The following is a 16,367-nucleotide window of genomic DNA, read 5'->3' as shown; positions in this document are numbered from 1 at the left end:
TTTGAGCTAATCTTCAGTGGTACAAAAAGGCTATACAAATGGTAAATTTTGTCATTTTCAAACTGTTTAGGATGAAATTTGATATTCATGTTTCATTATTAAAGGTCTTTGTTCTTTTGCATTTAAACTCCGAGGTACATCTTCATCCCCAAAACTACTTGTCCGGTTGTGCAAGGTGGAATGCATGGTGTTAATGTATCATTCCTGATTTATGTAATTATGATCTTTATCGCCATAATCAGAGTGCCTCCTAACTTCTCTTGGCTTTTAGAGGCTGTAGTAGGCCGAAAACTGCTAGGGCTTCAATATTAATGACAGTATTTCATATTTTGCGAAGGAATAATGACATCTTTCTGTTAACTTTTATTAACAAAGGGTGTAAGGCAGAGGAAAATCAATGCCTTAATGATACCACATAGCGATTTGGAAGATTGCATGTCATCGGTTTTGTAACTTTGTCTTACGATTTTCGGAAATCATACAATTTTAGTCTGAAGAAAATCGAAACGTTTAATGACGGCAACAGAATGTGATAATCTTAAGATCAGTCGGTTGGTTCTCTCTGAATGCCTTATATATATATAGAAGTCTCTGTTTGCCGTATATAATTAAAAACGCTTAAATACAGCAGCCGGAGCTGTCAACCTTTCGGTCTTCTTCAGCGGCGTTTATTTAACGCCGTTCGTGTCAAAGAAAATAAGGTATATCGCATGTGAAAAAGGACTAAGATCTAAAATAATTAACCGCGTTCTAGGTACGCAGCAGAAAATACCACTGGGGGAGTTCAAACAGTTAAATGTGCATAAAACCTCAGTCTTAAACCCCACCCTGTTCTAAAGTTACAGGCCAGTGTAAATAAAAAGTTATCCTCACCCGATCAATTCCTAACACATTTAATTGCAATACAAAGAATGGTACGTAAATTAGATAAATGCTCATGAATAAGATACGCTCTGGGCAATCGGGAACATTGTTTAACATGTACTAATTTATTTCAGCTCGATCGAGCCTGTCCGTTTCCTGAAAAAGCCAATGCTATAAGAAGGTAAGGTAACTCCTACGGAGCTCGAATCTACGACACTTTAATAGCCAGACCACAACTCACCCTCCAAAACCGTTTAGAGTCCAGCAAAACAGTACAGGAGACAAACATGTCACATGACGTCAATAGACACTAAAATCACTTAAGAAATCATGATATATTTGTTCTTTTCATATCATTTTGAATTATCCTAGATGAGTTAAGTACTAGTAGACAGGTATAAATGGATAAAATTGCAAATACCTTAGTATCCAGCAAAGGACCAAACCAAATGAAGAATTCTATTTTTACGGGTCATTTTATGGTGTTTTTTTTTTGTAGTTAAGAAGCTACTTTATATCTGTCTGCACAAGACTACAGCCACAGCCTTTCAGCCAATAGCCAGTCTCTGGTACAGGGTGTTTATTGATCTTGAAGTTTAAAACAATTCTACGTAAGGTCAAAACTCCTAGCCAAAGCATGGAGTATTTTTCATTTGAGTTGTCCGTATTAAGTTTACCTTGGAGATCCCAACAAAAATCTACATAGAAAATCCATCACGTTCCACGAACATCTCAGCAAACTGAGAACGGTGTTTTAGAGTAGTTGGGATCCACTAAGTAAAGTACAAGACACAGAAAATACTGAACAATTGAAACGTTTTTTTTTTGCTAGTTATCATTCTAACTAGTATTCTCAGAACTGAAGAAAGAGGGTTCGATTAAAAATTGAATAAGGTGAGTACTAGCAACACTCATTATAGTTCTCCTTTGATAGCAGTGTTGAGTAAATGCCACAAGGGCGAAATACTTACGATATAAAGAGAAGAACTTTCTATTAAGACAGTGTTGTAGCCCTCAAAATTAAGAACTTACAATATCTGCAAATGTGAAATGTCAGTAAGAATTATGAAAACTGGTATAATTGACTGACATTCAAGATATGTATAAGGTTTCTGTCTGTAACACCGAAAAAAGTTTACATGTAAAACATTCATATTTGATTTCTCTTACATTTGTACTAATTTCATTCGAATATGTGATTATGCCTTAAGATAGTTTAAATGTACTTGATATCGCCATATGTACAATTATCATCTAAAGCTTTTAATACATTTATAGCGCAAGTTATGTTTTGAAATGACAAAGATTGCCCACTAAACTGAATATTTGTGACTGTCTGTATACCTCGAAGATTTTATTCGTGTTAACCTATTGAAGACTTTTGAAATTTTCTGCAAATTTTTCAATAATCATTTTCATTTAAAATATATATATATACATTTCTTATCCGATTTATTATGTTCCCCAGCCTCTCAAACACCCTCTTCGACCCGACTTCTTCCGTGAAGGTGTTTATTGTTATGCCTTGCCAGTCGTCAGAAGTTTTAACTTCATTAGTTGATGGTCTGTGTCAGAAGATGACCCTTACTATTTTAGGGTTAATCTGTTAAGAGTCTTTTAGCTTTAAACAATTGTCGATCTATATCATGTGATAACTGGGGCAAATTTCATTGGATGATGGATTTTGGTCAGAGAGAGTCGTTTTTGTTTTTGTTGTCAATAGGTCAATGGGCAAGGTAACAGCATATTTGAAGCTGAAAAATCATATACTGAGTTATCTTCAACAGGTACTAATTTGTTCTAGAAACAGCCCCGGTTTCTGAAGTTATGACTGTTTTTTATTTTTGTAACGTACAATCTTGTATGCTTGCTTGTTTTATACTTAATGAAACATACAAGTAAGGCTTGACTGAGTTTCTTTATCCTATATCAATGTAATCATGAGAAAATGTAAACTAAATAAAACGCAAAAAAAAACTCACGAAACGTTTAACCTTGAGGAAAAAGAACAACTTCCAAAAACATCTCTTGGTGGTTCTAAAGTTATATATTTCAAGTGCCTAGTTTCTTCCTTTCTGCATTTATGTATTTTCTCATTTCATGCTTGTATAGATATTTCTGTGGCCAGAATCCCGGGAGCAACAAATTTAGTTTAGTGAGACTATTCCAGAAAATATTAAATTATTTCTGGTCGTCTTCTCTGAATAGCGATGCGATCACATTTTGACAGGCAAATGATGAGCAAAGACCCGAATGCCAATAACCAAATGAGGCAACATTAAAAACCTCTTGTCAACTTTCCATCGAGAAATGATGGAAATCCATGACATGTTTTTCATAAAAATCAGCATTGAAAAGTGGGCAGTAAATTACGGGGAATTTTCCGACAATAACTCGGGTCGATGTTGATAGGGGAATATAAAAGAGTAGGAGCCACGGGAATCGCGAAGGCCGTGATATTTTGATCTTGTTTTTGTTGAACCATACCAGCATGTCAATAGAATGTTATCAAATGCAAAAATGAACAAATGGTGGGGTCTGATTAAAAGTAAGCAGAATTTGTGAGGATTGTTCTGCTCTGTAATCAAGTCGTGACAGTTGGACAAAGTGCAGACGCGGAAATTTATGTATCCTCAGAGAAATACTCGCTCTCAATGAAAGGAGTATGATGATTCGGTCTGTGGAATTGTCAGACAGCTTTTATAGTTACATCTTTTGAAAAAAAAAATCATTTATGAATAATATCATACTGGCGAAAAATCAGCGTCTAGCTGTAAACGTCTTTGCCATTTCTATGCCATTTCAGGGAGGGTCCCAGGTAATGTTGTTATAACTTGTGTCCCAACCCTTTTGTATACTTGCATTGATATATGTATTTATGTATGCTCACTGTATGTATGTATGTATGTATGTATGTATGTATGTATGTGATTACAATGTATACGCAATAAAATATAATTAAACTGCATTACTTTGCCATTAAATCATTTGGTAAGGATACAAAGAGGGATAGAAGGATAGATAGATACGCACAGAAGGACAGTAACTGCACAATATCGCAGGTGTTATAATGCAGTTCGTTACAGGTTAAAATTAAACATAATTACTACATTTCACAGTTCACTTTCAATAAAATAGATGCGTTGAAATTCAAAGAAAAAAAGAATGTCAGATAGCAATAAAATTTCGGCATGCAACTCTTTAAGGACTTTTTAACCTTATATATAAGCTACAGTCTCACTTTGAAAAATGTTTCCACTACTGGCCACAAAAAAAATGAACTTGCATTAAGGCTGGGATAAATCAAGAATAAGCTCCATTTATTGAATTTGTGCGGAAACATATTGTACGCCATTTTGTTTATCATTTTTGCACTACCTTTTTAGATAACAAGGTGAGCTTTTTGTAAAAGCTAGTCAGCGAACGGTTTATTATGCTAGTAGACATAAACGACTGAAAGATCTGTCATGTACATATACTGGTATACCATCAACCAGTTACGCAAGAAAGAAACTGCTATCATTTAGAAAGAGTCTCTTTGAGTTTATATATTGCAATAACTAGTTCTCAACATGTCAATAAATTTGCTATTGCTCGCAATGAAAGCAAGGTAAGGATTCGAAAGCTTCAGGTCTTTTTTGTTCTTTTCAAACCAAAGTTCTACCGTAATACCGACCCATCGATATAGGCCGGAATAATCTACGCGGAATACCGACACCGGAATAATCTAAGCGTAATAATCTACGCGTAATACCGACACCGGAATAATCTACGCGTAATACCGACCCATCGATATTGGCCGGAATAATCTACGCGTAATACCGACCCATCGATATTGGCCGCAATAATGTACGCGTAATATCGACCCAGCGATATAGGTCGGAATAATCTACGCGTAATACCGACCCATCGATATTGGCCGGAATAATCTACGCGTAATACCGATCCATCGATATTGGCCGGAATAATCTACGCGTAATATCGACCCATCGATATTGGCCGCAATAATGTACGCGTAATACCGACCCATCGATACTGGCTGGAATAATCTTCGCGTAATATCGACCCATCGATATTTGTGTGTTCAAAGCCGTTTGCAATTATTTTCCCAGACCGGCCAGGTTTGATACGGCGTGAATGCGAAACATATGTCAAGTATAAAAACGTTATGGCTATTCAGATAAAATTTGGTTAATATATGACCTTGCATTTATAAACACTCAGTCATGAATATAACGTATTATTTTAAAAGGGAGAGAGCAACTGTTTTAAGGACATGTCACGGCTGTTGAGATATGTAAGCACAATTGGTACCGAAATTGTATTACTAATACATGTGCTCATCCGAATCCTCAATATAGATGTGAAAATAAGGAATTTGTTTTGCCTAATTACAACGTTTTGAATTACTCTAATTAGTGTCAGCTGATTTAAACAATGCGGAGAATTACTTGACTTGGATAGAAAAAAACGACTGTCAGTTAGCTTTCATTTCTTTTATTATCTTACTTTTTGAGTACAGAAGATCAAACTAGAAGGTAGAAGAAACAGCTTCCTGAATAAGGGCAAGAGTCACCTACCACCTGTCAAATTTCGTCATTAGTTTTCGCGATCTGTCAAAATTAGTTTGTTTTAGCTCTCTTTAGCTTTCTTTATTGTATTAAGTATTTTGGTAAGACTGGTAAGTGTAGTGTATAACATAACAATGAATTCCATACCAAAATGTGTGCTTGATATTATTGAGTTTCATAAATATTCCTAATGTTTTAGTTTATTGTTGGTTTTAAGGGTACCAAATCTCGACCTAAAAGCACAAGAATGGTTTGTTGAATGGGTTAAGACAAGCATAAGGTGGAATCATAACGTAATTATTTTCGTAAAAACAACCGAAAGTTAAAACGCGATACCCCCTAATGTACATGTATTTCAAAATGCATGTTAAAATACTTCTTGGTCAGTTTAGACATGTCTGCGAAGTCAAAGTCAAGGAATAAAACACATTTTTCTGTGTCAGTTAACCTGTATAATAACCTGTAAATGTTTTTCGTAATAAATGTGTACTGCATATGATATTCTTACGCAATGTTATATCCTTATCATGAAATGTTTTGTCGACATTCATCTACGATCATCTCCGAGTCATTTACTACTTCTTCTTAGAAACCTTACATGTGCCATACATATACATGTTGTTTCAATGACTGTAGCTTAAATATTCTTATCTCACAGAAAGGCTGATTAAATGCAGTACCGCGTATGAGCCCATTATTCGAAGGCTAAGGATCGATGAATTCTTGTTGTCATTCATCAAAATTGGCACGGATTAATTCGGAAAAAATTTCCGGGGCATTTAAAACATTTACAGGGTATTGACGGACTTAATGAAGTAATACGATAGTATGTAAACATCTTCTACATTTACCCTTTTTGGGGGAAATTTCTGTTTTAGGAGGTGGTGGAGAGGATTCAATTAAGGTCATTTTAGACCAAAGTCACATGTACGCCTTTCTAGACAATTAAGACACATGCATCAAATATCGGAAAATATCAGCATACCATGTCCTGTCCGGAAGCCGGTTGACATTTTTCATACCAAGACAATCGTGATGGGTCCGCTTATTCTGGGGGATTATCATGAAATGCTGTTTCTATGCAAATATTGTACTGAAGCGATCGTTTCACGTCCGTTCGTTCTACGGCTGGGATATATGTGATGTTTTATTGGTTATCAACTTCTCCCTCTCAATAAACACAGTGAATTAACTTGTCAGAAATATTTTATCAGATAATATATTGGGGAGATATAGCCTCATGTCAGAGAGTATGATCTTTTTGTGGAATAAGGTTTGCCCGGGTCGATAAGTCTCATAACACGTTAGTTTGTAGTGGTAATATGATGTCAAAATGTGATGACACGGTCCCCTTGTGGCCGGAGTCACGCACTTTAGGTTTTGTTTTCTATCTTTCTGTCTTCTCTCCAGGAAGAGCAAACTGTTATCTTATAGACAAATGCAACTAATTAGAAGTTATCTAACATGTTAGTTGCAGAGCGCAATATGCATAATTAAACTTTTACGATATGATCTTACCATGTTTTGATTAAAACCTAATTATAAGAATGTGTGAATTATGAAAAGAATTATCAATAATGTACAGGCCTATAGTCTAGATATACACCATCAAATCCGTTCAATTTTTAACTGGTATTTATACATGTAGTTAAAAACTGAGAATTTGATGGTGTACATCTAGACTATAGAACTGTACATTATTGATAGTATTTTTCAATATTAATTTTCCACTTACATTCATATCGGAAATATATATCTTGTAGATGAAGTGATATCAAATACGAGGTATTTCTAAAGCTTAAAACAGCGGGAAATGATTTTCCAAAATATCTTTTAAGATACATATCCGGTCTATTCATATTTCCATTAAAGGCATTTGAATGCCCACTTAGCAAGAAAAGTAGAAGAGACATTCCCAAATGAAATAGCTTGAAACAGTCAGATTAAATAACAACATAGCCTCGTTACTTGTAGCAGTGTAGTCAAACATATTATAACATTTGATTTTCCGTTACTTAATAAACAAATAAACCGTTTTAATGTCATTTACAGTTAAAAACATAATGCTCAACTGAAATCATCACTTTTTGCAATTCTGTATACTTAAGCTGGTTTTATAGAGGATCACCTTGTGATTATTTCTATAAGATTCTAAAACTCCTTATATCCAATTAAAGAACGCAAAAGGTGACCTTGACATATGAGCTAGGGTTTCGTATCTTGCAATGGCAGTTTTCAAAATAGCTCAGCTCTACTTTCACTCTTGATATGACAATACTCAGAAAGGTCGTTGATGTGAGACACATTTTAGACCGCGTAGCATCATTCAGACTTGACTGAAAGAATATTTTATTTTCAGGTAAAGGAAAAATGAACTATTTCTCAATAACTGCAAGTTCTTATTTCTTCTAGCTTATTTGACACAAGCAATAAGCAAGCGATTTACCCAAACATATCAAGACTCAAGTTCTTTATTGAGTTGCTTTGACAACTTCATCCGTACATTAAATGTGAACAGAAAATGCACAGAAAGGCTAGTTTTTTTTTATTTTTTTTTTCGAAAAATTTAGGTACTAAAATTGAGAACTATAAAACTATTGATAAGATATTTATCTGTTTAAATTTAGCCTATGGAAACTATGGAAAAGAATATCCTTGAACACTTAGAACAATTTACTTCTCAGTTTTTTTTCGGGTAAAAGCATTTTATGTTTCTTAAGTGAAAACAATATCATGGCCTTAGTTCTTACTGGGGGTAAACTATATAACCCACCTTAATTCTATTTATCTAAACTATACTCGGGTAAACTATGTAATTTACCTTAATTCTGTTTAACTAAACTATACTCGGGTAAACTATGTAATTTACCTTAATTCTGTTTGACTAAACTATACTAGGGTAAACTATATAATCTATCTTAATCCTTCTTATTTAAAGTATACTTGGGTCTATATTACCAACATTTTTTACTTATTTAAACTAAACTTGGGTAAAATATATGCTCTACTGTAACTATATGACATTGAGTCATTCTATGGTGCTTTATGTGCCCATGATTTCTTGCATAAAGTTGCATTTTGAACAGTAACGCTTGCTTACAACATTACAGCAATGGTTTGAAAACGCTTAATGATTCAGCTTCGCTACATAGTACAATTGGTGCTAAATGATACTCTTGCAAAATGCAGAGATCTACCAGCCATGTGTTTTAATTAAGTATATCGTTTGGATGAGCAAGCGAAAACTGATTTGTGCGCATCGTCTTCAGTTATGCAGAGAAAAAAAGCAATATGTTCAAACGGAAAGAAGTGCTCATCTAACCAATTTATTCCGCTGTTGGCATTTTGATCTTCTAGCCAGACCTCTGATCGTGTGTTACGATCCCGTTTATTTGCATTAGCACGAGAAAAACATGAAATTCTAACAGATGACCAATTTTTCACCGCCCTATCTGAATATTGAGAATATTGACGGTATAATAAAGCACATTTTTCATCTTCTCCCTGACAGATTCGATGAAAATATTATCACGTTTTTGAAGGCAATGCCTTTTATGGGAATTGTATACTTCTGCCTTCTAATATTCATTAACATGTCACTTTGATCAGAGCATTTATATCTCAGCCAGATATTTCTAAACTTGTTTTTTTTATCAGAACTGGCCATACACAATAGCTCGATCGTATGAAACATTGCGACCAGTGTTTCTACCTTAATAAGACCATGGCGATGTAAAGGCGAAATATTTATATCAGGATTTGAATTACATGCAGTAAAGGGTAAAGGGTGTTAATATATTTACTCCCATCGTTTGTCTTATATAATTCATTAAAGTGATAGACTTTTTAAATATTTTTTTATTAATTAGCCACTAAAATATCCATGTTGTCAGTATCACGTTTCTTACATATAAGCTAAACTTCAAACATGGTTATTATTCATACTGTTTCCCAATAAAGGGATCTAGAACAATCCAAAGATAACATGTTTCGTTGTTGAATTTTCGATTTTCACTAATTTCATGTAGTTCCTAAAGCAAAGACTTTTTTCAAAAACAATCCAAAAGTACCTGTCCAACCATTCCATTCACACGACGAAATACGCACACCGCATAGGCGCAAAACGGATTTGCAACCTGTCCTACTAGGCGCAAAACGAATTTGCAACCTGTCCTATTGGGCGCAAAACGGGTTTGCAACCTGTCCTACTAGGCGCAAAGCGGGTTTGCGAACTGTCCTACCAGGCGCAATAATACACCCTAAGCACATTTTGCGCGGGATGTATTTTGGTTCACATGACGAAATATTTGCTTTTGCGTTGTCGCGCATTTTGCGCTTAATGACAACAATAGAAATCAAGATAAATTTGTTCATGGTGACCTACACGAGGATGTTTGTTCTTTAATTTCACAGAATGTTAAACACTAATAGACGGGTTTAATAAACTATTTTAGATAGGGCGAAAAAATGTCATGTGTCTTAAAAGCGTATAACGTTTTACATATCGAATACAAACAAGGGAGTCGAATACGGAAAACTAGACCAGCCCCGGTAGCAATGTTGTTGTCTTGACAAATCGAGATGTACTAGTAGTTTACCCAAGCAACATTCCTGTGAAATTATTTCAAAATATGACCAGCGACTCAGGATGCGATGCCGTTTATTTTATTTTTTCTATTTTTAGCACAGGCGGCGATATATTTAACGCAAAATGTATCATCACTATTTTGTCGTTTAAAGTGTTCCGTGTATTTCACGTGATAAACTAAAAGATATTTTTCTATACCTCGCTCTGGTGGTCACTATGTAAACTTAGGCAAAACCGTTCAGAGGACCATCCAGGGGACATCATGGAGGCGTTTGATCAATTTCAACCAAGCTTCAGAGCATATGGTTATCGGGCGAACAGGGGAGGTACAGAGGTACGGTGAGTGGTCACAATAGCCCGCCTTGAGCACGCTGTGCTCTAGTGAGCAAAAATGCCGGCAGTGATGTTGGACAGGAGTTATAACACGAAGTAAAAAATCTGCCTTTATTTGTATCGTTTGTATAGAATTCATTTTGATCAAAACGAAGTCCCCAATTACACCTATTTGATCAAATCAGTTCCTGTAATAGACAAAATGTTCACTATAACTGTCTCAGTATGAGCTATTAAGTGCTAAAACTCTATTTTGTGTAGTCAAAATATTTTTAACAATACTATCTAATCTATAGGTACTTATATCATTGCACTAAATAGTTACAACATGTGGATTTGTTGTTGTTCTCGGTTTAGCATGTATCAATAACTGAAGTTAGACTATATTACATAATCTATATTACATAATCCGCTAACTTATTATATATATTTTGCTCGTGCCTTTGAAGAAATGTACAGTTTTATTAATAAAATCTTAAGAAATAAATGTTTGTTTTTGTATGATGCACAGAGGTTTATCTTTTATTTCATTTAAAATCGTGCCTGGTTTTACAGTCCTATGAACGACACACTGCTAAATGAATCAGCAGATATGAGACAGCGCCACCAGGGTCAAAGGGCAATTACTCTGTCAGTCTGTCTTAGGCCGATTACTTGATCCGCATAACTAATGTAACGTTCTTGACTAAATGTAGAAATGAGGGTATTGCAGAAAAGAACATTATTCGATATTTTCTAAACGGACTCAAAATGTTTTAGTGAACGAAATTCTTAGCTTCTGCATTTACTTGTACATAATACTTTTACAGTATTGCTAGAAATATTTATTCTAACATTTGATTTATTCAAGAAATTACTCTCACAAACAAGACAGTACGCAGTTTTAAACTTCTTCTTGAACAAACAAGAATTTAACGAATGATATTACAATCATATCACATTCCTGTTAACTATCTATTAGAGTTGATTATTATATTGTTGTTTTCTTTTTGTAGCAAACAAATAGCTGATATTGCTTTAGAAATAGGTAAAGAGCTTTAAAAATCACTGTTATTTCAAATAATATTAATATAACTGAACAAGCTAAACGTTGGGACATTTTAACCTTTTCTCTGACAGGTTACTTTCACTGGTGTCATGATGACTGCTCGAATAACTTATCAACTACCCGTACAAACACTTTGCTAGGATATTGTTCTTCTTATAATATTTTATTGACTTAAATTTGATGCCACGTCTTCATTCAATCTATAAATACACCAGAAACGTCGACCAAATTCTTCAGTATATAATAACCTAATAAAATATATAGAATACATGTATCATTTCATATTATGAAATATATCTTGAATATGATTTTGCATAACATGACTCAATAAAGTTTCCATTTTTTGTAAAAGCTATTGAAAAGCCAGCAAGGAAATACAAACAATTCAGCATACTGTTGCAACAACGTTTGCAGAGCGTTTAAATGTTCCAAACTTCAAGGTAAAAAAAAATTGAAATAAATCGCTTAATTCAAAAGCCGAGGGCTGAAATCAATAATTCAGAACTAAGGTTTCTGTTTACCCTTAAGAAATATATCTTTCTAGAATTCCAATAACTTAATTATCAATCATATTTTAATGTTCATGAAGTCATTGATTACAAGCGTGTGATTTTTTAATATTAAAACTTGGGTAACATTGAAAACGCTTATGCGGCAAGTAACTGAAAGACTTTTCACGTAAAACAAAATGTGATCCGAATTACAGTCATTAAGATGCAAATGTAACGCCTATTAGATGTATTACAGGGCATATTTTTTCAGAGACAATCCCTACGGTTTCCTACTTTCAAAGTGATTATTGGACTTAATGAAACTTTACAATCCGCAAAGTGTGGAATACAACACACGTTCGGAAACCGTAATTTCTTCTAGAACACGTAATTATGGTCGAACAATTCATTTTTGCTGTAGAGCTTTACAACTTTAGCATTGTCTTGGTGTTTTCTAATTAAAACTTTGAATCATGCTTGGTAATTCTGGCATAATTTGTCACTCCATATAATTGCCTTTGGCCTTAAAGCGAACAAAAGACATTTTACAGGCAGACGAAAAACGATAACTATTCCGTCACGCGACCTGAGGTCGTAAAATGGCGGGAGATCACACCCTGTCATAACCCGCCATAACTGGGAATATTCTGGGGCTCTTGAACAATCATTTCTTTAACAAGATGTCCATAAAGGTTAACAACTTCTCGATCTCTGAGGAGAATTCTTTGAAAATTACAGCAGTGTCTGGAATTGTTAGCTGTAACAAGAAAATAAAGTTGAGTCCAGTTGATCTCTTCTGACTGACTTGTCTGGTAACATTTGATGTGGATTTTTTTTAAAAAAATCATGTTATTCTAAAATACGTTTGGAATTAAATTTGGTGTTTCAATTATTGTTTAAATCTCATGTTGGAAGGCTGCCTTTCTTTTTACCTTTTCCAAATATTGTATTGAAATCAAACATGTTTTATCTTTGTGCAGCTTTTTGTTGAAATCACAATACAAATACAAACTTGTTATCGAATAACAAAAATGTACATGTTTCGGGCTATTTTTGTAACTGTTATTGTTATTATATAGGCAGTGGGACTAAAAATATAACCTTGACCTCAAGACGGAACTATCTATTTCAGATACATGTGTAGTTAACCGTGTAAAGTATGACATTTTTGTTGTGAATTTTGTCAACAAACAGACGATTTTTTTGAAAAGTCCAAACCCACAAAATTTCACAAGGTAAAATATGTTGAAAAGGCTACTGCTGGAAAGAGAACAATCTCTACTAGGGTATTAGAGATTGTTATATATGTGCGTCATGAGAAAATCAAAGAAATCAATTTCAGGACTGTTACATGCATGACTGTCTTATCCTGCATAGCATTTAACATAAATAGGTTACTTTTCCATTGTACTTATAAAACATGGACAAGATAAGGATTAAGAAACGGTGTTCACTCAACAATTTTACTATATTATATAAACAGATTGTTTCCCTTGTCTAAAGAGGGCTTAAGGTAAGTCTCTATGTTAGACAGTTATTCGAAGAAAAAGACATTTATGAAGTAATACCATTTAAAAGCAAAAGACATTCTTGTAAATGTCTATATCTAATTATCATTTTGGGAACGCTTTAAATAGTGGACGTTTCAGCAGAGGTTTACCGGTACCATGTCGAGCAATGGTATACATCGGGGAAGTGTATTAGTAGGGACAGGATTTTAAAGTCCCTCTCAACTCAGTTCATTTATTAAAAGGGGAGTAACTGCAACTGATTTAACTACCCAAACCCAAGAGACTTATTGTTCTTGATAATAGAAAATGAAACTCATCTTGGCGAAGATAGAAGAGGGAAAGCAGTTGTTTCCAAATTAGCTCAAATCTCTACGAACCCCAGTATATTTACTATACATTGTTAATGTATTGCAATTCAGTTTTTCGCAAAATCCGACAAACTTTAAGTTGCACATTAATTTAAAGATTACCCAATAGGATAGAAAAGTCTTGAATTCCTAAATGCCGCATGTCAGTTTCTTTTAGTGGCAAAGGACTTCGATCTTTGAATGTTCAGTAGTATTTCAAAAGTACTAAAATGTCAAAATATCTGTGTCAACTATCAATGAGACACTTTCAAATGTCCTGAATCAGCATACATCAAAGACCCCTGTAACTTTTTTTGTAGTTCAAAAACTACTTTGAAAAATTAACCTACTTGTGACAACAGCAGTATGACTCGACCCACATCCCACGTGCTTCACTTGATGTTCACGTGCACCACAGAACTTTTCAACAGCCCCGTCAAGGAAAGAGACTTCTTTCTTGTAACCATGACCGTGCTGTCCAAACTCTCCGCAACCCCAACACAGCATATGACCCGTGGCGTCCTCGCGGTAGTGCACAGTGTCCGTCTTCATGTCCGTCTGCATTTCCTCGCGTCTGAAACAAAGCGAAATAAACATTCAAGATTGTTGAATTATCAATTCGGATCGATTCGTAGGGAATTTCCTTTTTTCGTTCTAGTTAAGATAAAGTTTTGTTTTTTTAAAGAATTAGTGTTATTGTGACTGTAGTAGTGACAGTTGAACATGCAGTCTATACACAGATGTTTTTTACATAATGAGTAAAAATGTCGTTTTTATGGGCGTATACGGTTTACCAGTATAACTGTATTTGAACTGTGATTTACTTAGATTTTTTATACCATCTCTTGTTATGTTTACCTTTCTAAATGTGTTCAAAATCTCTTTGAAGTTAATCACATTAGGAAAGTTATGCAATAAATAAATAATCTGTCAAGTGAGCAATAAGGTATCTAATGGTAAGGTAATCTGTCAGCGTATATCAAACTATTGATTATTAATTCATAGATTTATTAGATATAAAACGGGTGGTTCTATTCATATTGTGCTTCGTGCGTACGTGCTTGCGTATTTGTGCATGAGCTTTTAACTGTACATATCTATGGAATCTTACATAGGAGGTAGCGTTGAATATCCGAAATGCAAGATATCCTTCATGTTGACTTGTCCTGTACAAATCTTTGTCACGTTCACCTTTAGCTACTTAATAGTTAGAATTACACTTGTATGACTTAACCCTAGAAACAATGCATTCTAACTAGATCCAACCACCACCGGCACGATTTCTTCGTGCGATAATTGTAATATTCCCTATGATATGAAACAGTTATCCTTTATTTCATAACACTGAAATGATTTTCCAACTTGTTGTATCTGAATCCATTAGCAAAGACAATATTTTCCTTCAAAAACAAAACGTTTTGTCTATTTTGTAAATATTTTCTCTCCTGTTTACATTCAACACGTAGCAAAAATGAACAACCTTAATCCAGATTTTTCATTAAAGACGATTATATTCGTAATATTGCGTCTCCTATTCCTCAAATAACTTTGTCCCTACAATACTGCAAACAACCAGTATGCATTTTCATATCAAACTGTTTACTTTTAATGCGCTTTCCATGTCGATCCTAGACAAAATTTAAATCTAAACTTTCCATAATATATCCCTCAAACAAACATTATTGAAATCATTTAAATAAAAGTCAAGTGCTATTTAGTATTTATCATGATAAGCATTTGAAAGATATGTAAATTCCTGGTGTCATATAGCCATTATTATGGATCAACAAAGAATTATTCAAATCAATGGTACATTTCACTTTTCAGTTTTTTATTGTTTGGTTATATTAGGTTTCTGATTGATTAGAAAAACATAACGCAGATTGTTCTTTTTCCATTTTGTTTGATTTGCATCAAGGATGTTTAATTTCAATTTTCCTTGTATTGATTTTTATGTTGCGGGTATACACTCTGTACATTGTTTCATCTGGTACAACTACCACGGATAGTCACAGTTAATCAAATGATGGTCACAGTGTACTAACGCTTTTTATACTATTTCAGCGGATACAACTACGGCGGATGATCTGAATCTGACAATTTTCAACCACGAAGTATATATACATTGTATGCTGATAGTAATTCAGAGTTACGTATTTATAAGCAGCTGTTTATCACGGAGTAAACGAGGTGGATACAATTACCGCGGATAATATACTTAATCTACTGTTACGAGTATAGCCATCCTTTGTCACAGTGATATTAATAACAATGGAGACGGCACTGATATAACAACCCTTTCACTTAGCACACTGCTCAGTCTATTTCCTTAATTCACACTCAAGACTTTTTGCATCATTAACATAAAATATGGCCAGCCTGTGACAATATACCGTCAACTGGCAGCATCTTTTTAATGCTCCTTTTCTGAGTAAAAATAAATCCTTCTATTTGGAAAAAGAATTGTACTCAGTATGATTTTTCATTAAAACTCTGGCTCTGAATATGTAAACAGTATGTTTATGCCATCGAACGTATCTATAAAGTGAAAAACTTCATACATTGAAATTAAGACGACAAGTAATTGTTTTGTTTTCTTACTTAATATTCGGCA

The 16,367-nt window shown here is 34.2% G+C and overlaps 1 protein-coding gene across 4 annotated transcripts in view; it reads right to left on the bottom strand.

Annotated features, from left to right (window-relative positions):
* Positions 1-16,367, bottom strand: part of LOC123566540 (X-linked retinitis pigmentosa GTPase regulator-like) — a 44,610-nt gene that overhangs the window by 19,700 nt on the left and 8,543 nt on the right. Inside the window, exons 1-2 of one of the 4 annotated variants that reach the window (XM_045360743.2) lie at positions 14,865-15,498; positions 14,104-14,327 (exon numbers count right to left, since the gene is read on the bottom strand). In XM_045360743.2, the coding sequence (XP_045216678.2) occupies positions 14,104-14,327; positions 14,865-14,908 (268 nt within the window). In that variant the 5' untranslated portion in view covers positions 14,909-15,498. Of the gene's footprint in view, positions 1-14,103; positions 14,328-14,864; positions 15,499-16,367 lie in introns of those variants that run through there. The other 3 variants (XM_045360741.2, XM_045360742.2, XM_053549755.1) reach the window with 3 other exon arrangements.

The sequence above is a fragment of the Mercenaria mercenaria genome, chromosome 8 (genome assembly GCF_021730395.1).
Source record: "Mercenaria mercenaria strain notata chromosome 8, MADL_Memer_1, whole genome shotgun sequence".
NCBI classification, from domain to species: domain Eukaryota; kingdom Metazoa; phylum Mollusca; class Bivalvia; order Venerida; family Veneridae; genus Mercenaria; species Mercenaria mercenaria.
This window is presented reverse-complemented; position numbering and strand designations above follow the sequence as displayed.